This window comes from Tachysurus fulvidraco, chromosome 6, assembly GCF_022655615.1.
Source record: "Tachysurus fulvidraco isolate hzauxx_2018 chromosome 6, HZAU_PFXX_2.0, whole genome shotgun sequence".
NCBI lineage: Eukaryota > Metazoa > Chordata > Actinopteri > Siluriformes > Bagridae > Tachysurus > Tachysurus fulvidraco.
Genome location: NC_062523.1, coordinates 17,127,921 through 17,155,872, shown reverse-complemented (window position 1 = coordinate 17,155,872; position 27,952 = coordinate 17,127,921). Strand labels below are relative to the sequence as shown.

At 40.1% G+C, this 27,952-nt stretch overlaps 2 protein-coding genes across 5 annotated transcripts in view; one reads left to right on the top strand and one right to left on the bottom strand.

Moving 5' to 3' along the window:
* The window catches only part of gpr161a (G protein-coupled receptor 161a), a 5,727-nt gene extending 3,136 nt beyond the window's left edge, over positions 1-2,591 (top strand). Inside the window, exons 3-6 of the mRNA XM_027164180.2 lie at positions 1-615; positions 731-838; positions 1,040-1,159; positions 1,313-2,591. The exon at positions 1-615 is cut by the window's left edge and continues 104 nt beyond it. Coding sequence (XP_027019981.1) covers positions 1-615; positions 731-838; positions 1,040-1,159; positions 1,313-1,578 — 1,109 coding nt within the window. The 3' untranslated portion in view covers positions 1,579-2,591. The remainder of the gene's footprint in view (positions 616-730; positions 839-1,039; positions 1,160-1,312) is intronic.
* A 620-nt stretch (positions 2,592-3,211) lies between these two features.
* dcaf6 (ddb1 and cul4 associated factor 6) lies at positions 3,212-27,952 on the bottom strand. Of its 4 annotated transcripts, none has more exons than XM_047814553.1 (21): positions 27,530-27,952; positions 23,170-23,231; positions 22,275-22,367; positions 21,798-21,983; positions 16,718-16,831; positions 15,831-15,966; positions 15,359-15,570; positions 13,938-14,031; positions 13,447-13,563; positions 12,775-13,197; positions 11,717-11,872; positions 10,203-10,262; positions 8,513-8,849; positions 7,764-7,864; positions 7,377-7,638; positions 7,082-7,123; positions 6,471-6,609; positions 6,181-6,337; positions 6,011-6,099; positions 4,830-4,935; positions 3,212-3,687 (listed from the first exon to the last, which is right to left on the bottom strand). In XM_047814553.1, the coding sequence occupies exons 1-21, from the start codon at positions 27,615-27,617 to the stop codon at positions 3,644-3,646; spliced, it is 3,018 nt and encodes a 1,005-aa protein (XP_047670509.1). In that variant the 5' UTR covers positions 27,618-27,952; the 3' UTR covers positions 3,212-3,643. The 4 variants fall into 4 exon arrangements, with proteins under 4 accessions (XP_047670509.1, XP_047670511.1, XP_027019978.1 ...); XM_047814555.1 differs by having other exon boundaries at positions 7,401-7,638; XM_027164177.2 differs by lacking the exon at positions 11,717-11,872.

Genomic DNA, 27,952 nt, shown 5'->3' with positions numbered 1-27,952 from the left:
TGCCACCACTCTTTGGTTGGTCAGCATTTGAGTTTGATAACTTCAAGTGGACCTGCACAGCAGCCTGGCACAAGGAAGTTGGCTATACATCTTTCTGGGTTACTTGGTGCTGCTTGATTCCCTTGGCAGCTATGCTAGTGTGCTACAGTGTTATTTTCCGTGTAGCTCGTATAAAAGCACGCAAAGTGTATTGTGGGACTGTGGTGGTTGCTCAGGAGGAGTCTGGCACGCAGAAGAATGGTCGCAAGAACTCCAACACCTCCACCTCTTCTAGCAGCAGTCGCAAGAGCCTCATTTACTCAGGCAACCAGTGCAAAGCTTTTATCACCATCCTGGTGGTTATGGGGACATTCCTGGCCACCTGGGGGCCCTATGTGGTGGTGATTGGTACTGAGGCATTGTGGGGAAAAGGTAGTGTTTCTCCACAGCTGGAGACTCTAGCATCCTGGTTGTCTTTCACCAGTGCAGCATGCCATCCATTAATCTATGGACTATGGAACAAAACAGTGCGTAAGGAGCTGTTGGGCATGTGCTTTGGGGACCGTTACTACAGAGAGTCATTTGTCACACGTCACAGGACATCAAGACTTTTCAGCATCTCAAACCGGATCACTGGTCAGTCCCCAGAGATGAATAGAGATTGTGCATGTGCATTTTTCTCAGTGCTGTGATATATAAATGCTCAGAAGTACAGAAAGCTTAAAACTACTCAATTAAATGTCTTCTTCAGACTTGGGGATGTCCCCGCACCTGACAGCCATGCTAGTTGGAGGAGGGCAGCTCTTAGGACCTGGCAGTAGCACTGGTGATACTGGGTTCAGTTATACTCAAGACTCCGGTATGTATGTGCAACATGAAGGGACTGCACATGCATGTAATTTCCACACTGATTATAGTCAGACATCTTTCTCCAGAGCATGACCAAACATTTTGTAAAATTCAGAAAGACTATGATTACTGGCGCTTTGTGTTTTTCGCTTTTAACTATAAATGTTGTAGACGATCTTTTGAGTGATCCTTATTTTTTTCTTTCTTTCAGCTACAGACATCATGCTGCTGGATAGCTACTCATCTGATACCTCCCATTTCACACACTACAATGTTTTTAAAAGAAGAAGCTCCGTCACATTTGAGGATCAAGTGGAACAACCCCGTAAAAGTATTTGAACCTTTTTTGCTTTTGCAATCGTCTCATATAAATTCTTTAATAATAGCATTTAAATATGTGAATGTATTATGTATGAATTTACATCGAGTTACCATGTGTATTTGTTGCAAGCCATGTCTAACCCGTAATTACATCTTAACCCAGGTGACTTCCCAACAGTCCAAGTTACTGCTGATGTCCATACGTCCCTCGACAGCTTCGCATCCTGTCTGGCAAAGGCCATAGCGAATGATGCCAAGCTGCAGCTGTTTGGGGAGAGCTCGCCAATTCCTAGCAGCTTATTCACAGTACGCAACACACAGAGGGGACCACGGTATCTAGATGGACAGAGACTTAGGATGGAGAGCATCGATGAAGGAATAGTCAAAGATGATGCAGATGAAGAAAATGTCCACGATGAATTAATCTGATTGAGTATACACACTTTAAAAACTGTTGTAGAGCTGGTACACTGTGCATTATGCTGTCTTATTTGGTACAGAGTTTTCTTGTGGTACACATGAATCTATTTAAAAATGTTGCTTAGTGTTTATGTAATTGCTAAACATTGAATCGTGCTGTTAGAGTTGGAGAAAGAAAAGTGAGACCTGTGCAAAGAAAGTTAAATGTACTGTACTTGTAGCAAAGTGAGGAGACGTTTGGTCTTAATACTTTCAGTTGACTAAGTTGTATTTGTGTACAGATGGCACTGAAAATAGGTAACACTTAGACACTTGTAATCAGTACTTTGGCCATGTGCCTTATTTCCCTACCCCCCCCCCCTTTTTTTTGAAAGAAAGCCATAACCACTATACTGAGTAACTGTGCTGTCTGAGCAATAATTAGTGCTGAGAGAGGCCTTCTTTAGTATCAATATTATGCCATACATATTTTTCTTTTTATAATTCAATTTGTATGCGGATGCTGGGCCTTAAAACGTTAATCTCATATTCCTGTTTTCTGCATGGAAAAGTACTCTGGTGACACTATGGCATGATGTTTCTATTGTAAAAACAAAAAAGTTAATGTGGTGCATTATAATCAGTATTATGAACAGTATTTTATAGTCTAGTATTCATTCTCAGCCCATGAGGCTTATCTGGCTGTATATGCATCCTGTGACATGATGCCTTTGTTGACACACCATGTGAATCATTGCATCAGGAACGTTTTCAGTAGTACTGAAATACAAGACAAGCAGTGTTAAGTGTCTTATTGGTACAGATGCACTTGAAAACGGTATGCATTGTCTTCAGATCAGGTTCCTTTTCTTCTGCTTCTGTTAGAACAAGGAAAATGTTCCAATGATCTCTAAAATTGTCCACCTGAACAAAGAATAGTTGAATGACAATTCCTGTGGAATGTTTTATACCAAAGTCAATAATAATTGTGTTGTATATTGTAATGAAAAAAGTAATATACCATAAAACACATACTACAAGGATTTCTTGTTTCGGTTTATTACAATCCCAAAGATTGAGTATCTGTTTTTATATATTATTTCATTTAAAAGCTACTTTTCCATGTCCATATTCACAGCACATTCAATGCCATGTGTTTATATTCTCTTCTAGTACTTTGAATGTGCCTAAACCTCACATGATTGTGAGACTGGTGAATGAACAGGAGACAGTTCATATTCCTGAATGGTGTGAAATGACTGGTTTAAAGCAAACACAGGGAATAGAGTGGTGAGAGAGAGCCATTTTGTCTGATTCCCTGTAATCAGTGGCCTTTTAGCAGCACACTATGGCCACCAGCTGCCAAAACAAATACCATCTGTCCTGTTAGCAGAGAAACACTTTTAGCATTGCTCTGCCATCCATCAATGAGCAGAACAACTTGAAAACACAAAAATGGGCATATGCATCAAAAGGTCTTTAAAAACCTACCCACTCACATGCCTGCCCACTCACGTTTAGCTGCTTTTTTACACATCCAGTGGACATCAGCAAATCTCTCAAAAATGCAGCCTTTTTCATTTTGTATTTGATTCTAACAGAGGTTATTGAAAACAAATGAAGAAATAAGATTTTAAAAAGCAATGTAGACAAACCACACAAGGAAAATTGACAGTTGATTTTGTAGCAACTGTTTTTTTAAGGAACAGAAAATTAAAGCATGATTTTTATGTATGACATGCACAACTCCAGGTCTACAAAACTAAAAAAAAAATTCACACAACACTGCTCAAAGCTAGACCATTTGCACACAGAAATATTGCATTTAAATATTCTCAAGCACCCATCATCTAACTCCATCACATTTTATATATTATATTTCTATACTTTTATATACTGCAATTTATTCATCTTCCCTCACAGATACAATTTACTCCCATGTAAAGTAATCAGTAGAATAGTCATCTTTTTAAAAAAATGAATACTACAAATGGATCTAACAAGGGAATTTTCTACACATCCTGTACAAATGTCAAATATTCAACTGCTTTAAAGCAACAACGCTGATTGTTTTGTGGCATTAACCTCAGCACAGCTACTGCTCATCTTCGTTCTCTTGTCCAGAACCTTCGGATCGATCTGAGATGTAAAGGGAGAGACAAAAACAAAAATAAACATCACGTTTCTCGATTGCTTATACACTGATAAGTGTATAATTGATAAATGTGAACTGGTCACATTTTATATATCCATGTGTATTTCCCTGCTGAAATTCCACTTGCATTACTTGCAAGTGTCCTCTAGAAGATGCTGTCAAAGAACAGTAAAGTTCTATGTTTCACTGTATAAATAATACATAGCCTAAAAGATTACATGAGCATAACTTTGTTTGAACTATAACCCAAGTGAATTCTAATTGAAAGTATTTGTTAAGTTAATTAAATCAACGTATATTCAGCAGTATGAGCAGCTTTGGTATAAAAGCACTTTAACTAATGTTTAAAATCCACATTTGTAAGCATCACTAATTGACAGTTTTAGCTTTGTTGCAGTGTCACATCTACACATGTTTATTAGGAGTCTCTTAGAAGAAAGACAAAGTAGCATGCTGCCATTATAATGACCTACAATGCTTATTTATTTAAATTTTACTTTAATGTAGCTTCTGTAAATGAATCCATTATGCATTATAATGTGATCTCATTGCCATGGCTGAAGTAAACATGAAGGGGAAGACTCAAGTATTTATATTTCCTGTTTAGTGCGAGAGTTTTATCACACAGGAGAGGTTTTTATTAAAAGACACCAGTCTGAGAAATTATCGAACTAAATGTGTTTAGTGTTTTACACAATTTGTAAGTTTAAAGGTGCCAGACTTTCAAAAAGCATTTTCATGTTCTCATCTGTAGAAGATGATGTGAGGAAGGAAAATGAGATGTACAGTATTAGAGGAAACGTTGGGCTGTGAAAATTTTAAAATTCATATGTAAATACGCTGTACTTTAAACATTATTGGTCTGAATTTAATTACAACTGCAGCAGAAATGTCACATCATCTCATCAAACTATTCACATCTACCTAACTGACAAGCCTGTCTACTGAAGATGATTGCCATGTTTTCCCATGATTCTCCTCTCTGCATCATGATGTAAAGATGTAAACACACAATCACATGCTAACGCTGAAGTACAAATAAGCCTTTAGTCCCCAAAGCAGGAACCTGAGACAAAGACAAGACTCGAGACAGCAGTAGTAAAATAGTGTGGAATGTGAAGTTGACCTGTTCGGAGGTGATTGAGGGAGGCCAGCATTCTCAGCATGAAGGAGGCAGGGACTGTAATGGTGTTTCTCGTCTCTTCCAGCATCAGTTCATTACGAGCGATCACCTAGAACAGAATCACCCCACATATCAGGATCCTTGTAATAGTGAGTAGTTAACTAATTACAATGTTAGTAGAGATAACAGTAAATACCAATCTTTCTTATTGGTGTACATGTAGTGGCACCTGGAATACACTAACAGCTGCCAGAAAGGCTATGGTAAGCTTCCATTAGCTTATGTCTTAGGCACAGAGCCAGGTAAGTCTCTCACATTCCTACAATGACTGATAATCATGACCCTACAGAGGCGTGTTAAGATTTGCTGCCCCCTAGTGCACCTATAAATAGAACCTTTAGGCTTGCATATACTTTAGAGTACGAGTAGATAGTCATGAGCATGTTCTTAATTTTAGATTATATGATATATTTTTTTAATACTACCAAATTCCTAATTCTGATTTGCCTAATGTTTATTTATTTTCTAGAATTGCAATTAAAGGTTTATATTACATACAGTATAAAATATATTATTTTTCATGTGGACATTTATGGGGCGATCTACATAATCCACCTTTTATCCAGGGTCGTTAGGAAGACCCTAGATAGGGTGCAAATGTATCACAAACTACATCAGCCTACAACACGTGTTTAGACTGGGGGAGGAAAGCAGAGCGCTTTGAAAAAAAAAACCCTAAGGCATGAGGAGAACACACAAAAGCTTCACATTCAAGGTGGAGGCAGCAATCTGTACAAGGTATGAGGTTAACAAAAAAAAAATTATAAAAAAAATCACATTTGTTTCCATCACATGCTATTTTTTCCTTCTAAAGCAAGAAAAATAGAGGCTGGTGATGGAACAACATTAAATGCAACTCCTTAAAAAAGTTTAAACAAAGTGGTTAATAAGTATGGTTTATAAGTTGTCATTCATTCATACAATCTTGTAACTGTCATATCATTGTGGTATGAGAGCAATAAAACACTTAAGGATATTCTGTTAGAGAAAAAGATTCCACTTTAGGGTTGGCATCCTACCACCACACATTGGATTTAATTCCTATATCAACATGTAACATTGTATTTCCTATTTTGCTTGCTGTTCTTTTCTAGAAAACAATCATCAAAGGAACTTCACTGTACCTCTTCAGCAAGGTCTCTGTTAAATGAAGGTGACTGCTCAAGTGGGGACCAGATTTTGACGTCATAGTCAATTCCAGATGAGGCAAGAACTGACAAGAGACAAAGACAATATCTTGATATCTTGATTTTTTTTTTACTGAAGTTTTATAGTAGAGCATTGTGATACTTACTAGGATCATAAGGGTGAGGCTGCAGACAGTTAACTACATGATTATCAGCTTCCAGGAGCATCAGGTGCTCTCCTGTATGTCTGTCCCATATAAAAATATGGCCGCAGTCCGAGCCACTCATGACAAAGTTATTTCCCCAGAAACAAGACTCCTTTATCTGCACTCACAAACATAAAGAAATGAAAGGTACCTTAAGATAGCTGTACACAATAATATCTACAATAATCACTTATATCTATATCTGTGAACAGTTATCATCTTGTCTTGTGTAGCATTGTGCAGTATCAGACCATGGTCCTGGAGTTGCGATGGCCCTTGTACATCATTTTGACTGCAGGGCGTCTGATGTTCTGGGTCTCGCTCTCCTCCATCTCACGCCTTTCCTTTCTCCTGCGCAAGAGCTCCTGGATACGGGCTGCTGCTGAGCGTCTGGGCAGAGAATAAAATAAATACATCATTGATGCTATGAGGGCTTGCAGCATTCTGAGTGCATTGAAACAGTTATCAGGACAAAATTAGCCATCACTTTTACAGCAGTTGTGATGAATTTTCAAATTATAGTGACAAAATCAATACAACGGTGAATAAATAAATGCTCTTTATGCCCGTGCTGTAGAATTATTGTTGCTCAATCTACCAAATGCAGTGATTAGACAAATACACGAGACTCATTTCCAAGCACATGCACAGCACTCATTTGCGGGTTAGTCACTGACTGAAGTACCATTTAAACCTACCCACACATTTTGCACTCAGTTAAACAAGGTTACATTAAGTCTCTGTAAAAAACATTTGCAATTCCACTCCAGCATCAACACATTTTCAAGGTTAATATATGCTTAAAAAAGTAACACTTTCAACTTCTTTTAGTTAGATTTTAGAAATGAGCTCATCACAATACCTGATCATCCTATCACCTATTGCAGAGCCTCTGAAATTAAACCTAATGAGAAAAACAACTTCAGACTTTTTTTAAAAAACAAAACAAAAACAAACAAACAAACATATGCATATTCTTATTTAGCAATATAGCTAAATGTAAAACCTGAGCAATACATGATTTTTTTTTTTTTACACATATTGTAGATGTTGCATGTATGGCAGGGTAGGCTGGGCTTTATTACAACTTTATTCACAGCAACAGCTTTTTAAAAAAATTGTACTTCACCCAAGTTCTGAGTACTAAAAGCCCATACCTTTGTCCCTGAGCTCCTCTGTACCTGGCTGAGGGGATGAGAATCGGGTCATCATCACTGTCATCCGAGTCCTGGTTACTGCGTGAGGGTTGAGTTAAACCCGGAGTACGCTCCCCACTCGGTTCAGTCCTCTTGCATCCTTCTGCTGTTGGTGGATTCTCTGAAATGCCTGCGTCTTGCAGCAGCGTGCTTCCCTGAGAGCTTCCTGAGGCCCTCTCAACACCACTCGCTGAGCTCTCGCCCTCCTCTGGCACTATTAATGCTGCAGAGGAGGAGCAATGACAAAGATGGTGATCGTGCCAGTACAGGAGGAGCAAAAGCACAGACGCTGGTCTAAAACATAGATTATATTAGTATATAACTGTTGTTGCTGAAATAATGGCTCACCATGTTCTTGGCTTCCGACTGTAGGCTCCAGATTCTCCTTCGCTTGAGCAGGCTTTTGACCACCACCACCACCACTTCTGGAGCCAGACGCTAGATTACTCCTGCACATTGATGCAAAATAATATTTTTGACACTTGTGACAGGCTCCGTTAGAAATACTGTGGCCTAACAAAGTAATCAACGAATGTTTAAGGCTTGAGTGAAGGCTTTACATGTTTGAAGTTTGCACTTTAAAACAAAATGAAGGAGACAAAGACAACAACAATGGAAGAAATAACTAAGCATTTTAAAAATGTTACTCTCCCTTTCAGAATGAGATCAAATATCCTTTACCAGCCACTGTTTTCCTATTCGTTTCTACAACTGCTTCTGTATCCTCTAAGCCAGATCCATTTCATCCTAACATTTACCCATACATTCTTCCTGGTGTTATATAAATTTTATACCATATTCTTCTTGAAATAACGGTTATAACTTACATGTCATACAAAGCCTTAAACAAATCAGTTCTGAAGAAAGTTCTAAAGCTGAGACATGGCAAAACATTCTCTGTTTAGGTTGTTTTCAACCTATTACACTGTTGATTTTTCTGTTGATTGCAGCAGAATACCCCAATTTTGTTTCTTTTAAATATAAATAAATTCATTCTTTATGAACAAATTTTTCCAATGGCATGCATTTCCTTTTTTCAGACCAAAACTATTTGGTAAACTCATTGTAATGTGTCTGGTGCTGGTCTGTTTGTTCACCATTCATCTGTGAAGTCTAATTTGATGGTGCTGGTGGTGGTGCCCTCTGTGCTGTAATGCAGGCTCAGGACAGGCTCAGGTGTGCCTACTGCTGTAGCCACTCGCCCAGTGCCAGATACCACTCCTCCAGTTCCACTGCCACTGCCAGATCCATCTTCAGCAGTTGGAGCTGAAGAGCAGGCTCCGCTGTCATCTGAAGCAGCAGGAGGAGAGGAGATTTTACTGCTCTCTTCAGCAGCAGGAGTCGAGGAGCAGGTTCCAGTGCCATCTTCAGCACAAGCTTGGCTGATACTTGCGCTCATATCACAGCAAACATTCCCTGATGCTTCAGTGCTTCCTGAAAAAAGAGAAAGCAAGACCAAAAAAGAAACAGAAATATGGTCTGAGGATAGGTGAAATCCTTTCGGAACTGCAGCTGTAAACAACAGTGAGATTAAATAAGCTGAGAGAAGTATTTGCTGATTTGTACATAACAGATAACTGTAGCGGTTATTTGATTCTAAAACTCACACAAGCATCACTCTGATGACAATTTGGAAGGGAGAACAGAGCGGTGTGTGATAATTGGTAGAGAGGTTAAGAGTTACAATAAGGACTTTACTGGCATTGGGTCAACAAATTTAATGCATACTTCACACTACATAGTGACGTGATGCAAGATGTAAAAAAAGGGCAAAGTGAAACCACTAGAATGATCATGCATTTCAATACAACATAACAGCTTCAAGCCATAAGCGCAGTGCAAAATGTAAAGATTTCAGTTAATGAAGAAGAACAATAAGAACAGTTTAATTACTGTTAGCATTTTTTACCGGTAAAGCCCTTAATCAGATAAACCATAATGCTAGGAATGAGAGTCAGAGGAACAATCATCATTTGGCACAATCAGCCCAAGCTCATCAGCATGTGATGTAAACGTAACAGTAAATCAGCTGTGAAGAAATACATCATGTCTTAAGTAAGCATAAGCTTCCCCAAATATTTTCTTGTATAAAAAGAAAAAAAAAAAGAAGTCTGCTTGAACTAACCAATCTATACCTAATGTGTTTACACTGAAAATTCCAAAAAGAAAGTACCCAGATGATGCACTTTTATTCAACCGAGAGAATGAAGTGTGGGATGTTTGACACGTTATGTACTCAACACTCACAGCTTTGTGTTTGTGTTATATTGTGGAACAGGGGCGAGGCTAGCAGGCAATGGAGCTGGACAAGAAACAAATTTCAAGGTAGCCAACGACATGTTGGACATGACATCCTACAAAATGTCTTTTAAATTAGCGCACAATTTGTTTTTCAATGTTTTAAAAATTCAACTTATTCTGCTAAAGCAAGCAGTCTCACATTATGTGCTTTTCACGTTATTTGCTGTTGAATGGGAAACGACTGATACTTTCAGACTGATACTTTCAGTTTGTAAAAAAATGTCAGTGCTCTACAATACTACAGTTTAAAAATTTGTATGCTAGATGCTATAGTACATAGTGCACACTTTATAGTCCATAATTTGGGATATAACTAATGCCATAACTAATCAATCCACTAAAATGGATTGATTGTGAGGACCTTCCCATTGACTGATGACACTGATGCCTGAATGTGACAAAAAGCGCACAGGGAGAGAAAAAAAGGCAGATGAATGAAGTTAAATTAAGGTAAGGAAGAATGGCGGAAGAGGTGAGGTGACGCACCAGGCTGCTCATCCAGAGTCATGGATCCAAGCTGTTTGTTTACTGCAGACGAAGGAGAATCTGGAACACAAACAAGATGTTCTAAATAAGAAAATAAAAAATGAAACAAAAGAGAAAAACAAAAATGAGCAAAAAAAAAAAAAAAAACGATGAAACTGGAGTCGATACTACAGGTCTATCACACTTAGCCATCATACTGTAGCACAAGCAGTATCCAAATTTTAAGAAAGAAATTTACTGCATAAAAACAGCTACTAAGTCAAAGGTAAACTTTTAATAACTAATTCCACCTGCAGCTTATGCTACGATGCCTGATAGCAGGTCATCAGTTAATGTCTACAGAGAAGTCTTTAGTAAAGTCAGAACAATTATAGCTTATACAAGACAGCTTCGTCTCACAGCTTAGTGTTAAAGACTAACATTTTATGTCTTTACTGTCTTTACTGACATTTTAATAGCCATATTTTTCTCAAGGTGTAGTTTTCTTTGCAGTTCCAATATTTAATATAAATTCCACATTCCACAGCAGGTAAATTTTACATGAACCTCACAACCTAAACGAGATTCGCAGATTCCCTCTTTTTTTTAAAAAATAAATAAATAAATCATCTTCCGTCTCAACTCTAATTGCAATTTTTCAGCTTCCCCAATAACCGCAGCAGTACCACTACTGAACAGGGGGCCATATCGATGACTTTACAATACTTAGTAACTTGTTTAAACACATTCCAATCAATCTGCTTCTGCTCTCTGGATTTATTCACATAACTCCTGAATAATGACTGCACCTCCACCACAAAATCTTTACTGAAGCCCTAGGGCAGCAATATAAAACAAATTGTATTCTTAGTACGCAATTTGATTTCAAGTTACTGAATCCACATATTTCCAGGAGCTGAGTGGTGTTAGGTTATGTTTTAGGCTTAGTGTAACTGTGCTTTGTGCAACTCAGAGACTTCTTTCAAATGCTCAGGGCCATTCGCAATTATTTTATACTGCACTCAAGCAGTAGACTGTAGCCAAATTTTTATGAAAGGCATGGATGATATCTGAGGCTTGACTCAGGAGCTAGTAAATAATGAGAGTGCACTGAAGAACAGCTGAAAAAATATAATACACCCATCTTGGCCTACCACAAAGAGCTGCACATAATAGGCAGTGAAATATTCACGTCATGCAAAAAAAAAAAAAAAAAAACCAGCAGCGGCATCACAGCTAAGATTTTCAAACAAACCTGCAAAATGAGTACCAAAACACACCAACACAAGTTTAAAGGATCTTGAAAATAATCGATAAGTGAAGATATTATCATATCCATGACTGAGTTATCTCTAATAGTGTGATTGAATATGTATAAAGTTTCATGGAGTAGAAACAGTGCTCCAAAATTCTATAGTTAGGCAGCAAACCAGAGCCATTAGAAAACAAAAAGCTAGCAGAGCTGGGAAACGTTAGATGGAAAAGGGCTGTAGCAGGGCAGGGTTCATTATCAGCTAGTGAACATGGAGGGTAACCTGCTGGTGGGTGTGTCTGTGCATCAGGACCCTGGGCTCGATTGTCTGAGGTTCGAGAGGCAGAACGCTGGCCTTGCCCAGGGGGGTCAGCCAGAAGCAGCAGCCTCTGCAAACGCCTACACACTAAACTTACCGGGAGCCTGCGGGGACCATATTCTGGCAGAAAAGCAAAGATAAAAAGATCAGGAAATGTGGAGGGAAGAAAAAAGGTAGTGCAGAGAAAGGGCAGAGAAAGGGCAAACTATAGATAAGAGGCACAAGAGACTAGTAAAATGCAAAAGAAAAGAGACAGAAGCACCGGCCTTAATGATATCATACAAACTGTACTGGTGAACTAACTATTCATGCACTTTGCTTGCATCACGGGTAAAGTAGACTAAATATGCATATAAGCCATAATTTCCTCATTTTAGAACAAAAGAACCCGCTTCCTATGATCAGGTGTTAGAGGAAGAAAGGTATTTTGTAAGACTACAACAGCTTTGGGGTGGATATTTGGGAGTTTCCAAAGCTAGCTAGATGCTCTTGCATACACTGCTATAGCCTATAACCTACGAGCTACTAGGATGAGTTAATGGGGTACAATGATGGGCAAAATTCTAACAATATTTCAACTCTGTAAATATAAAGAGACTGATACAATTCTATGACAGAAAATATTATTATTGGCTTTCTGGGGGATTTCTAATGGACTTATTATTAAAATTGTGGTTAATTTGCTTCATCATGGAGAAAATTCAACACAACACCACAACAGTCTTTCCCATACTTATTTAGGTCTTTTCTGTATAGCAATCAGTCTTTTTACCCATCATTAACTATTTTTATTTAATTTAACCAAAGAATCTGGGTTCCAGCAGTGGACACACTGTCAACACTGTAACTATTTTACAATCAATGAGGCTGTATAAATTTGAACATTGATCTTCAAAAGGTATGTGAGGCTTATCATCAACTGTTTGCCTACAACAGACACCTAGTATTGGTCCTTAGTGTAGAGACCACGTCATCAATACTGACATGCAGCAGTGATGAATTGTCAGTCATGGCATTCTTACCAGACAGAACAGGCTCTGTGGAAGGGGTAGGTGTGGCTGACCTGGTGGTCATCGCCTCGGCCTGGCTCTTCTGCTCTTCTGAGTCTGGAGAGGACAGCATGGAAGAGGACGAGGCAGTGTTGTCCATAGAGGAAGAGGTGGAGGGAGGTAGGACCGTCACAGTTGAAGACGAGCCTGAAGAGGAAGTGGAGATGGATTTGGAGAGGGGCTGTGCTGAAGGAGGGGCTGTGGCTGTTGTTGGGGCTGGAGCTGGAGCTGGCGCTGGGGCTGGGGTTGAGGTTGAGGTTGAGGCTGGGGTTGGAGCAGGTGGTGAGGAATGGTCAGAAGTAGCAGACTCCACCTCCATGGGACCTTCAGCCCCCCCAGACTCCTGAGAGGGGCTCACTGAAGCTGCAGCCGTCCCCAGCATCCGAGCTGCCACACCTGTAGGGAAAAAGCAACTTTTAGCTTTTAATTATTAGAGAGAGAGATTGAGAGAGAGAGAGAGAGAGAGAGAGAGGAGAAATTATTTATCCCACATTAATTTTAAACATATAGGTACAAGTTAAAAAACAAAATACATGTTTTGACCTGGTTTAAAAAAGAAAGAAAAATAATGCATGTTTTGAACAAGCCTTTTTTAAGAAGGAGTTATTTCAGGACCAAAACTAACAGTAATGATACATGTTATACCTCTGGGCCGAGTTTGTGGACGAGTTCTGCTGCTCTGAGCCTCACTGGCCTCCTCAAACCAACGTGATAACATGTCTGACATCCTCTGCATCAGAGACACATTGGGGCTCTGCTCTCCTGAGTTGGAAAAAAAAATTAATGACCCTTAAACATCAAGACCTCAGAGCTTTTTATAGGAAGACAGCTCCACCTCCTAGCTCTCACAGAGAAACTAATGAGCTCCATCCAAGTAGACTGAACCTTATTCATATTCTGAACAAAAAACTAGAAAGATGGTTTAAAAAAAAGTAACATCTCAATAGTTCATGCTGCTATAAAGAGCACAAATTCAATTGTAAATATTCCAATTCCAACACTACTCAAAAGCTAATTGAGACACTACTGATATAGCTATAAAGTGTGGTGTACTCAGAACTAAATTATTTGTATATTGTTTAGGAACTTCAGTATGGTCAGTGTGTGTACTGGTGAAGGGAACGGCAGTCATTTACCATCTCTTTCTCTTTCACTCTCAGGCCGTGCACGAGGTCCGGTGTCTGACCAGTCTCCTCTGAGGCGAAGTCGTTTGACCGGGGGCTGCTTTAACTATAAGAATGCACACAAGAAAGGTCAATCGCTATTCCTGAATTCTGTACAGGCTACAAATTATACTTAATAGTTAAATAAAATAAAATCCATATAGGTGATGAAACAGAATAAGGTTCTGAATGTTAGTCACAGATTTAAGAGATGTTTAATTTGGAATCCTAGATGTGTGTACAAATGGTATTTCCTCTGGGTCTTTACCAAGTGTCATGCACAAACACATACTATGTTTCAGTCATGACCCTGAAGTCTTAGGACTCAAAAGCAAAGAATGTGCAAGGCAGATTCTCAGGGTTATACTAAATAAGCTTATTTCTGCTACACCTGGAAGAACAAATTGAACAATTTTTCTAGAAGAAAACCAGTACTGGATGTCAGCTATTAATCCAGATCTTAGACTTCACATGTAAAAGGTAGTAGGCAAAATTTATACATTAACAGAACACAAACAATACATGTATTTCATATACATTTACTGTATAGACATACATCATTATAGGGCTTTCTGAAGTTAACCTGTAATAGTCTATAATAACTTGAATTTACCCTTAATAACAGCCTCAAACATATTTCTAACTCTGCCACAGGTCATATGCTACCTTCTTGAAATGAGGAGTGTTAAATTAGGCCATTGAAATTTACGTTCAGTTTAACTAATATTTTGTATTATTACAGAACACAAAATGTTAAACACAATATTTAATTTTATTTTTTTTTGTATTTTTACACAAACATATTTGGGGATGCAAATTGCAGCCTAAAACAGCTAAAACATCTGAAAGCTAAAAATGTAGGCTAAACAATACAAAAAATACATTAAAAAGTCGCCTGCTATTCACATGAATTTAATTTGACGAGAGACCTGAGGGTTTCTCCTCTATGACTCTGGCTCTCATTGTGCACAGCGTCTATTTCTGTCCCTGCAGTGGAACATAGCCTGCATCTGCAGCTCTGTTTGGAAAGGAATGTGAGCATGGGGGAATCCAGTCACTGCTAGACACAGACAGCCTGAGAGCCCCTGTATCAGTGACCCAGCACATTTCAACACCTCCCCGAACTTTAATCCCACACACACCACCAGGTCTAAAGGGCCGAGCCTCATGATCTGAAGGTCAGAATTGTTCAATAGTTCAATCAATATATCTTTACCTACTAAAAATAAAAAGTACACAGATCTGCTCAGGGGTGTTCAATCTAACACACCTATGACCCAAGACAGACTGATGGAAGATATCTCATCGGACTCATCTTTTATCTGCAGTTCCCATGGGGTGAGCTATTTCTATATCCTTTGTAGCTGGACAGCTGTGTTGCTGATGTTCCTCACCTCCTCTCTCCGCTCTTCAGATGGACCCTTCAGCTCTCTGGCCTGGTCATCTCTGGGGTCAAACAGGTAAATGTAGTCGGAGGAGTAGCTGACCAGAACCTCCTGTCCATCGCCACTGTAGCATAAGGATGTCACACGGCAGGACTTGTTGGACAAGTGGGCAGGAACAAATCTCACACACATACCTGTCGTCCCTCTGCCCATGTAGTTACCTGTATGTAGTGAGGTGTAAATACAAATAGTTTAAAATAACACTTTATTTTAAACACCTTGCTACCTATAACTTTATTTAAAAGAAATTGAGTCATCACAATTAACTAAGCAGGGTGAGCTTTTGAATTTGGCATTTGTGTTATGATGTTTAAAATGTGGCACATACCAAAAAAAAAAAATAGCAGGAAACAGCAGAATTTGCTATATGTTGTATATAACAGAAATTGGGATTAAAACAAAAGTTCAACTCTCACAGTACCTGTAGCTCTAGTACCAAGCATTCGTCGGTCATAGATTCTTACTGAACTGTCTGAGCATCCCACAGCAAGGTAGTAGGGCACAAGGGGAGAAATGGCTATCGAGGTAGCAGCTCTCCGACAATTAATCAAAATATCCTGATGACAAAGAGCCAAACAAAAGGAAATAAAAGAAGAAGGAAACAAATAAGTTTGGATAAAGTGAGGGGCAAGACAAGTAAGTAAAATGTAGAAAATATGAGATAAGTAAAGTCTGGTCTTTTTGTTGGAGAAGATCCAGTTCACATAAGCAGCATGATTAAAGACTGGAGTAAAAGACACTACATAGGTTAGTCTAAACTCCAAACTGACTGCAATCTCATAAATAATCTACTATATAAGAGTTTGAGAGAACAAGATGCTTTTGTGGTTAATGCTACATCTCAAAAAAATTGGGGTTAAACAAAGCAGACAAAACAAGGGATGTTTTTCTTAAAAGAATATAATTTTACTAAGTACGTATTTTAACCAGTACCGCTGCAACCTTTACAACAGTCATGTCTCATCTCATAGCATTCTGAGAAATGGTGCCTTCTCACAAGACCTGGCAAGAGAAATTTGGGTGTGCCTCTTTTAATTAGGGACAAGGATAAAGGTTAATGTACTGAGGTTGCCCCAGGGAGAGGATGCAGCAATGATCATGCACATCAGTTCTGATGCAAGATATTTATGAGAATAAATACTGCAGGAACATGCAGCTAGACAGGCTGCCAGAAAAGCTCAAGAAATTATTCTTCTGAAACCTTCAGTATTCCAGCTTATATAGAGGAAATCCACATTCACAAGCCCATAAATATTTAGTAATAAAGGAATGTAAAATATTAGTACATTTCAAGTCAAAACTTCTTACATCTTTACAGTCCTCTTTTGTGCAGCTTGTCTTCATGCGCAGGTCAAACCACCTGACTGTGCCATCCTCCCCACAGGACAGGAAGGTGTACGGGTCATTTGGAACTGTCATTATCTAAAGATTTACAAAATGTGTAAAAATGTATATAAGAAAGACATGAATTATCACCACATGATACAAGTCTTAAAATAATAATGACTAATTACAAAATTCTTTATATAAATGTCTTCAAAATGCCTGAAAGTATTAAATATTTGAATTTTATTTTTGTTGTATGTTGGATGAATAAATAATAGCAGTGACAGGAACTGCATGTCTTACTTAGCCAGGGGAAAGCATGCAGATGGTGTGTGGCTGTGTGCAGGTTAGGACTGTTTTGCTTTTGTTTTGTGCATCAAGATGGGTTCCCTGTAATTGCACCTACAACTCTGAAATCTATTTCACAGTCATTTAATTTGACCAGATTTTAGCAGCTTTGGGAAAAACACAGCTAGTTAATGTCTTCTGACACATGGAATTTCTTTCTTTCTTTCTTTCTTTCTTTCTTTCTTTCTTTCTTTCTTTCTTTCTTTCTTTCTTTCTTTCTTTCTTTCTTTCTTTCTTTCTTTCTTTCTTTCAGTATAGTTTACACACTATTGGAAAATAATTAAAGACAAAAAAGATCCTGATTAAAAACAAAACTTAAACAGGTGTCCTGTCAAATACCAAAATCTTTAACACGTTCTTTCATTGCTCACTCTCAGATTCTAAAATAGCCAATCGCACTTGTTGGTGAGCAGGTTACTGTAAGCCTATATCTGTTGAAACATTGATACTAGCAATGTTAATATCAGCTTTAAGACAAATGTAGAAATATTGTGTGCTACAAGATACAGATCATCCTTTTTCAGATTTAGTTTGATAACCAACTAAGTTAGTAATGCTCCACCAAAAAAGAACAAACAAACAGTTTACATATAACTATGTCTTATTTAGGTTTCCTGATTCTACATCATTGAACTTCATGATATTTTCTGAAGTTTGGAGGTGCTTAAAATCTTATGACTGTCAGTGTGTCTCTATATAATTTCCAAAGGCTCACATGTCAGCATATCATGACATATCAGTCTCACTGCTAACACATCTCTGTGCCCTATTTTTAGCCCAGTATCATGGTCTGGAGCAGCTTGTCTCTGTACTTTAACTTTGAAAGCTAAGCATCAAATGAGGTCAAATTTGAGTTTGATCACAACTTAATTATAGCTACAAAGTTAAGAAATCCAAACTGATCCCACTCCCCAAATACAGGCTATGACTTTTATGGGGTTATTAATCATCAAGCGTTCAGTGAGGAAACAGTGAAAAATGTGTTAGTGTGGTAAAAAATGAAAATAAATAAAATAAAATAAATAAATAAATAAAAAGATAAAAAAATTTACCCCTGGCAAATTCTGACTTAAAGTTACTTTTATTCAACCAGCAAATTCTTTCTTGATTAGAAAGGACACAGGCATCTCCCAGAAGATAAGAAGATGAACAAGAGGCATCATTATGGAAAAAATTATTATTCATCTTTTATTTACATTTGAACAAAAGGTGGCGGACAGGTGTCCAAAATTATTCATACCCTTCTCAATAGTCAATAGTCCTTTATTGGCTATTACAGCAATCAAACCCTTGCTATAATTGCTGACCAGCTTTTGGCATGTCTCCACTGGTATTTTTGCTCATTCATCTTTAGCGATGAGCTCCAAATCTTTCAGGTTGAAGGGACTCCTTGCCATCACCCAATCTGTAGCTCCCTCCACAGATTCTCAATCACATTTATGTCAGGACTATGGCTGGGCCACTGAAAAATGTTAATGTTTTTGTTTGCTAACCATTTCTTCACCATTTTTGCTGTGTGCTTTGGGTCGTTGTCATGCTGAAATGTCCACTGGTGCAAAAGGCAAAGTTTCTCTGCAGACTGCCTATGCGGTTCTTGAGAATTTTGATGTATTGCTCCTTTTTAAATGGTGCTGTTTACTGTGATTAGGTTCACTGGTCCACCAGCTGAAAAACACCCCCAAAATATTAGGTTTCCACCAAAAAATTTGACAGTGGGGATGGTCTTATTAGGGTTAAAGGCTTCTCCTTTTTTACGCCAAATGAAAGCTACATCATTGTGGACAAACAATTTAATTTTTGTTCCATCTGACCATAAAACAGAAGAACAGAAGTCTTTTTTATCCAGATGAGCATTTGCAAAGGCCAAGCGGGCTTTTGTGTGCATTATCTGGAGTATTATTAAGTGGTGTCCTCCTTAGTCTGCGTCCGTTGAACCCAGCGTCCGTGTTCAGTGTCCGTTGGACTGTCTGGCTTGAGATGTTGCCACCAGCAGAGCCCAGATTCATCAGGTAGCCTTGGTGGTGATCCTTGGATTGTTTTTTTTACCTCTCTTAATATCCTCCTGGCCAGCACGGATGTCACCTTTGGCTTCCGACCACATCCTCTGAGATTTTTCAGTGTGGAACATCTTGAATATTTTAATTATACTTTGCACTGTAGCCACTGGAACTTAAACATTTAGATAAGGTCTTATAGCTCTTTCCTGCCACAATGCACAGCTGCAGGTCTTCAGTAAGCTCCTTTGTCTTAGCCATGACCGTACACAAACCAACAGCAGAGAGCTTCTGTTTTTCCCCTGTTGAGTTGATTAAAACAAAAAGCTGTTCCCAATGAATCAGGGTAATTACCGTAGGATGCTTTAAAACAGCTTGGACTGTTTGGAATGGTATAGAACTTTGGATTTTCCCATAGAATGTGACAGTTTTCAAAGGGTATGAATAATTTTGGACATGCCACTTTTTGTTCAAATGTAAATAAAAGATGAGTAATCATTTTTTCCTCAATGATGCCTCTTGTACATCATCTTCTGGGAGATACATGTGTCATTTCTAATCAAAAACACACTGCATCCTCTAGAGGCATCCTTTTTTTTTTTTTTTCACACTGCATCCTCACACGTGCTCACACACACACGCAAGCTCACACGCACACGCAAGCTCACACACACGCACGCTCACACACACGCACGCTCACACACACGCACGCTCACACACGCACGCTCACACACGCACGCTCACACACGCACGCTCACACACACACACACGCTCACACGCACGCACGCACGCTCACACGCACGCACGCACGCTCACACGCACGCACGCACGCTCACACGCACACACGCACGCTCACACGCACACACGCACGCTCACACGCACACACACACGCACGCACACACGCACGCACACACGCACGCACACACTCACGCTCACACGCTCACGCACACACGCACGCTCACACGCTCACGCACACACGCACGCTCACACGCTCACGCACACACGCACGCTCACACACGCGCACGCACGCACGCTCACACACACGCACGCACGCACGCTCACACACACGCACACACACACGCACGCACGCTCACACACACACACGCACGCACGCTCACACACGCACGCACGCTCACACACACACGCACGCACGCTCACACACACACGCACGCACGCTCACACACACGCACGCACGCTCACACACACACGCACGCACGCTCACACACACACGCACGCACGCTCACACACACACGCACGCACGCTCACACACACACGCACGCACGCTCACACACACACGCACGCACGCTCACACACACACGCACGCACGCTCACACACACACGCACGCACGCTCACACACACACGCACGCACGCTCACACACACACACACGCACGCTCACACACACACGCACGCTCACACACACACGCACGCTCACACACACACGCACGCTCACACACACACACACGCACGCTCTCACACACACGCACGCTCTCACACACACGCACGCTCACACACACACACGCTCACACACACGCACGCTCACACACGCTCACACACGCTCACACACGCACGCACGCTCACACACACACGCACGCTCACACACGCACGCACGCACGCACGCACGCACGCTCACGCACGCACGCACGCTCACACACACGCACGCTCACGCACGCACGCACGCTCGCACGCACGCACGCACGCACGCTCACACACGCACGCTCACACACGCACGCTCACACACGCACGCTCACACACGCACGCTCACACACGCACGCTCACACACGCCCGCTCGCACTCGCCCGCGCACACACGCACTCTCACACACTCACGCTCACACACGCACGCTCACACACGCACGCTCACACACGCACGCTCACACACGCACGCTCACACACGCACGCTCACACACGCACGCTCACACACAGACGCTCACACACACGCACGCAGGCTCACACGCACGCACGCTCACACGCTCACACACACACACGCACGCTCACACACACACGCACGCTCACACACACACACACGCACGCTCACACACACACACACGCACGCTCACACACACACACACGCACGCTCACACACACACACACGCACGCTCACACACACACACACGCACGCTCACACACACACACACGCACGCTCACACACACACACGCACGCTCACACACGCACGCTCACACACACGCTCACACACGCACGCTCACACACACACACACGCACTCACTCACACACACACACACGCACGCTCACACACACACACGCACGCTCACACACGCACGCTCACACACACGCTCACACACGCACACACGCACGCACGCTCACACACACACACGCACGCTCACACACACACACACACGCACGCTCACACACACACACGCACGCTCACACACACACACGCACGCTCACACACACACACGCACGCTCACACACACACACGCACGCTCACACACACACACGCACGCTCACACACACACACGCACGCTCACACACACACACGCACGCTCACACACACACACGCACGCTCACACACACACACGCACGCTCACACACACACACACGCACGCTCACACACACACACACGCACGCTCACACACACACACGCACGCTCACACACACACACGCACGCTCACACACATACACGCTCACACACATACACGCTCACACACATACACGCTCACACACATACACGCTCACACACATACACGCTCACACACATACCTCATAGGCAGTTCCATAATGGCAGGTCATCTGGCACTGTCTGTTGATGTCTTGACTCTTCTCTGTGTGTGTGCAGAATATGATGCCATCTCCTGAGCAGGACACAATCTGTTGGTCGTTTGTGTGAGGCATGAATTTTGCACTAAAAATGTTGGCCCGGTGACCTGACCGAATTGTTGTTTTGACCTGATGAAGAATGGAAAGAGTGGAAGATGTGTCACTAATCAGCCTAAGTACACGATATGTGATTCCGTGTACACTGATACGCTCATGAGGTTTACACTTTGAACCAGGATCGCAAGTGAATAGAAATTCAGTTAGGACACCACTTCTTGACACCAATATAAACACTGTTTAATGTAAACATTTATGTAAACAAGTATGTACATTATTCGTACTGATCTAGATTTTGACTTAAATTACACAGCTAAGTAGATTACCCCATTGTTTTCTATAAGCAAACATGCCTAAAATTACCTTTCTATTGTAGGGGTTTGTGATGACCAAATTAGTGTCATCAGATCCTGATAAGATGTATTCTCCGGTGTCATTCCAGGATATGGTGTTAACCTATTTAAAATCAGAGAAACAGATATATGTTAAACACATTTAGAACATGCGAGGATATTTTGCCATTTCTGTCACCAACTACCAACTAACATCAGGGTGTTCTAGTAAATGAACTCAATTTGCCAGAACTGCTAAGCTCTGAATCTACAGACTGAACTGAAGTAAGGGAGCAAACAAAAGCAGCCTGGAAGTAAATTCAGGTGAAAACAACTACGCCCTCAACCATTCCTCTGCCTTTAAAAGAAATTGATCAATATTTCATTAACTTTATCTGCAAAGGCTGTGACACCCTCGGCCCTTCCATTTCTCAGGCCACACACTGTTGAAACAACTGACGCTTCATCATTCAAACCCATTTTGCCTCAGACTTTCGAAAAAACAGTCAACTGCAATTTAATTTCTTCTTCTCTTTTGTACATGCTCTTGCTTTTGATTTCAGCTCTGGATTTTTACAAAGATAGCAAAAGTTAACATGGCATAATGCATTAAGAATTGCATCTAAACATGAGAAAATTGTCTTCAATCAGAACCTGCAGGAAACTCGTTTTCATTTTGCTGATAAGAGAATCTCTAATAAAATGCAAACACTTTTTTTTAAAAAAACCTTAACACTTTTCAGTTTCCACTGGTGCTACACAGTGCATATGAAAGACTGAGATTTTAATATACATCACTGGCAAAATCGTTTTGTGATCAGACTGGTGACCATCATCCAGTCAAGCATAACAGTACTAGTAACATAGTATAATAGCACTAGAACTAGTAGTAACATATTAGTACCTAATATGTCTTTGATACTCACACAGCCATCGTGCACTTTAAGTATAGCTTCAAGCTTCAGACGTTGGACAAATTCTCTTCTGCCTGTAGAGATAAAGGAGTTTATAAATTCACTTCACCTGCTGTGGCTGAGAAGGAAATGCATTGTATAACTATATTAGTCAGTCTAATTTGTACATAGTATTAAATGTCATAATCTACTTCCAGTAAAGCCGACCCAGTTCACACCAGAAAAGAAAAAAAAAAGAAAGAAAAGAAATCGATAAATGGTTCACCACGGACACTTACAGCTGATAGCAAAAGCTAATTATAATTCGACGAGCTGTTTGAAATGTGAAATTTATTTTAAGCAATATACTATTTGCAAGGTCAGATGTAAATTCATGTCTTGATTAGGGTTGCAAATTGTTCCCACGTGGTCTGTCTTTAAGTCAGTTTTCAGGAGCCCACATTGTCTTTGTAACGTTTGATGCAATTATTGTATTCTCTAGAGGCCCCTTTTAAATCACACAGCAGCTCTGTGCTGTGAAAAAATGTTGTTTGATTTCTCTCTCCCTCCCTCCCTCCCTCTCTCGCGCGCGCGCACACACACACACACACACACACACACACACACACACACGAAACCTTACCTTACCGACTAGGCTAATGTTTCTATTAGATCTTGTTGTGAACAAGGTCTAACCTTATAGCAAAGCTCTGTAATGTTATAGCAAATGTCTAGTTTACTGATTGAACAAACAACAAATAAACATAGCTCACAAAACATACATGTCATTTAATGTAAATGTTAGATTATATGAATAAAACAATAATGAGGATAAAAATAAGTTTGCACATTATGTGAGAAGCAGTATACTAACATGTAAATGTAAATAAGAGGAATTAGAATACATTTAATAGAACAGAAAATCATCTATTTAATAAAGTTAGATGTATTAAAATCTGTCTTCTGATGCTTTTTACAATTTTAATTTATTTTAGGTGCATTAAAACCACAGGCTACTTAGCTATGTCTTTTCTTGTTGACTTTGGATCCATTTGAGTGCAAGCAAAATCAGATCTTAATGAACCAGTTGATACATTTACAGCATTTGGCAGACTTCTCCAGAGAAACCAGAACAGATGATGGTTCAAATTCATTGATGCTTTTAGCAAACCAGCAGAAGTACTTTAAAATCGATCCTAACCCACGGGAAGTGGTGGCTTAATTGGTTAAGGCTCTGAGTTGTTGATCTTGGTTCAAGCCCCAGCACTGCCAAGCTGCCACTGGTGGACCCTTGAGCAAGGCCCTTCACCCTCCCTGCTCCTGGGGCGCTGTATCATAACTGCCCCTACCCTCTGACTCCAACCTACTCAGTTAGGATATGCGAAGAAAAAATTTACACTGTGCTGTAATGTATATGTGCCAATAATAAAGGCTTCTATGCCCCCTATTCATTCATTCAAAAAGAGAGAGCAAGGGGTAACATGGACAGGACCAGTGTAATCCGATCTCGTTTTACAGTGTGTCAGTTCAAACCTGTGCTGTAATGCCCTAAACAAGCTGCAGCCTCATGTATGGCAGTGCAGTACACAGTGAATTACAATGATCAGTGTGAGACAACAGAAACATTTGGCTGCTTTTTAGCATTGTGCAGGCTGATACGAGTTCTAACTTGTGCTCTGTTCCATAAAAGAAAAAAGCGCTGATTCTGTAATATCATAAATGTCTACTTTTCTGATGGATTTGGTACCACAAGAAGAATGTTTTATTTGTCTTCGTTGATTTTAAAGGCCGTTTTTTGTTCATCCTGTTAATTTTTTCTTCAGCAGTATGTCAGGGTGTTTAGAGTAATACTCTAATAGAGTAAGCTGTCTAGGGTAATGGATGTGTAAAGCTGTGCATCACCATATCTGTTAAGGATTTCAGCCAGCAGCAGCATCTACATTGAAAGCAGAAGAGGGCCAAGTATGGATCTATGTGGAACACCATAAAAATGTTGTGATTTTTGTTTAGAAACAAAAAGAAAGTTCTACCCAATAAGGACATTCCTTGACAGTCCCAGCCCAACCCACTCCAGTCCATATGTACAGAAAAGCAGAGTATTTTTTTTGCAAGAATATTGTGGACATATTTTTAGTGGCACAGAACTCACATGTGGAGAAAAAAACTTGTTGGTTTTACTTCCTCTCTTTCATTTCAACACTACACTGATCAGCAGTGGTATCTGGTAAACACGATTTAAAATAAAGCCTACTATCATATAGTGGTAATGGGCTTATAAACCCATTATGAGGTGAGATTTGCCTTTGTAGTTTGGAAAGGTTAATCTGTGTTAACACAGATTAACTGTGACTAACATTTTTTATTTGAAATTGTGTCATCTTCAGAAACTGTAGTCTTGACTATTCTTCATAGTCTTGACGTGTGTAAATAATACAGGTGAAGTTAATCTAACTAGGTGATGTGAACAATGAGCTGATCTATTTTTATACATTATATATAGACTATGATAATGGCACAATGTCGTGAATGCATGAACAGTCCTTGAAAGTGTGTTGGCTTATTAGATTAATCTGAGCAGTGGTGGATACTCGGGAAAAGTTAAAAACCAAAACCAAGAAGGCCTCAAAATTACCCTAAAGTAACATAAATCAGTTAAAATAATTTTTTACAATCACATTACAAACAAGGTTGACTCTATTTGTTTACTTGAATGAGATTGGGACAGGGCAACTATGATACACTGCTTATAGTTATTATACCATGAATATTGCATACTACCCCATCCCCATACATATAACAACAGACCCATTAATATTTATATTTTATCAGACATGTTTATAAAGGTTATTTAAACATGTAACACCAGATGATAACTACGGCTAGTGAACGTGACATGGATTTCATCATGTCTGATTGAGCATACATGCAGAAACCCATCACAATGTCCTCACAACTTTTCCTCGAAAACATCTCACTGAGTTCCACCTGAATGGCTGGTTATGAATGTACAGGATCATACAGTGCTCATAGAACAACAGTTACAAACATAATTGGCACTCTAGTTCATCCTTCCTTCAAGCACCAGGGACAATGAGGATCACCTGAATAATATATGCCACAACGTAATAAGGAAGGATGAAGACTCAGTAATACTAATTTAATATGCCTAATAAATTAAAAGTAATTAAAAGTGATGCCTACCAACGGCCAGAGCCTGCCCTTGTCTTGTGTGCACAGTGCAGTAGATGGCAGGATTTAAAAAAAAAAAAAGAGTAGTCCTAGAGTTTATCCTTGCCAGGGTCAAGGTGCAGCTAGATCCAACACCAGGAACACTGGGTATGTATGAGGTGGGAAGACATTCTGAATTGGATGCCAGTTCATTGCAGGGCACCATGCACACAATCACAACAAAGGGCAATTTACAGTCTCCAATCCACCTTCTGCCATATTTAGGGAACCGTGAGGTAATCGGCATGAACATGGGGAGAACATGCAAAACTACACACAGACATTCACCAGAGCTCAGGACCAAAAATTTGCTAGAGATTTTCTTCCACTAGACTTTGAGTAAGTGACACAAAACACATTTCATTTACAGAGAACTGTAAATGAAAGGTCGGATATATAATCCACAGGTCTTGGGTACCCAAATTATCCAACTCATGGGTTACCTGTAGCTCCAACCACAGTCAAATAATTACACAAACATCTCCATAAGGTGTGCTCGAGCTTCAGCTTATGTATATGACGAGAATAACGGTAAATATCAGTGTATGACAAAATGTATTCATAATAAATATTATGGCAAATAATCACTAAATAATCAGTCATTTTATTGGACATTTTTTGACATGCGTATACACGTGCACCACGTGGTATCCAGGAGAAATTCACCAAGTAAAACGGATGAATTAAAAGCTATTTATTTTCTTTGCAATATTTATAGCAACGCTCGTTTTAAATGTATTAGGAAAGGTTTGACTAACACATCAGCATCAGATTTTTCAAAATCACCTGAGCAAATCTGAATAATTTATTTGATCACTGTTGTGTTGAAGTGTTCACAAATCCTTATTTATCTCAGTCCAAATAACTGCTAATAATTGTCATGATCGTCAAGACTCCTGCTAACACCGTATATTATTATAACCTGAGAGGTAACACGAGCTATAGCTGTTCTGTTCCACAACAAAAACATCATCAACCCTTCAGGCAATTTTGCAGGCGAGGAAAAAAAGAACAACAACGAATGAAGCTATAAGTGAAATGAAATGAAACTATTCTTCTCTACAAACTCCCTGTAGAAGGGACAGTGACAGCCGTCAGCACCGGACGTCGATGAAGCGTTTTAAATGACGTCTATAGGAAAATAAACACAACACTGTCTTCTTACCTAAATAGTTCGCTCGGAAAACATTAGGATCGCTGTAACCGAGGGAGCGTTTCCTTACATCCCAAATCAAGTTGCCAGAGCAGGACATGGTGCTCTCAAAGCTTCCCTCGTCTGGAGACAAGCAGCATTGAGAAAACAGCAAGTAGAAAGCACTTCATTAGCTAGCTGTTAGCTTAGCAGCGCCGCCTTCTTCTTCTTCTTCTTTTTTTGTTAGTGCACTTATTTACTCCAGTGTTTCATCGCAGCAATAAGACAAATAGGACAAACTAATGTGGAAAAATCACGTAAAATCGACAGCCCTTCCAACAAAACGACCCGCTGCCCCGGTGTCACCATAAGCTAAATATATAACAAAAATGTTGTTTAGCCAACTGCTCAAGATTCTGCTCTCCTGTGCCCAGATCTTACGCAACAGCCAATGAA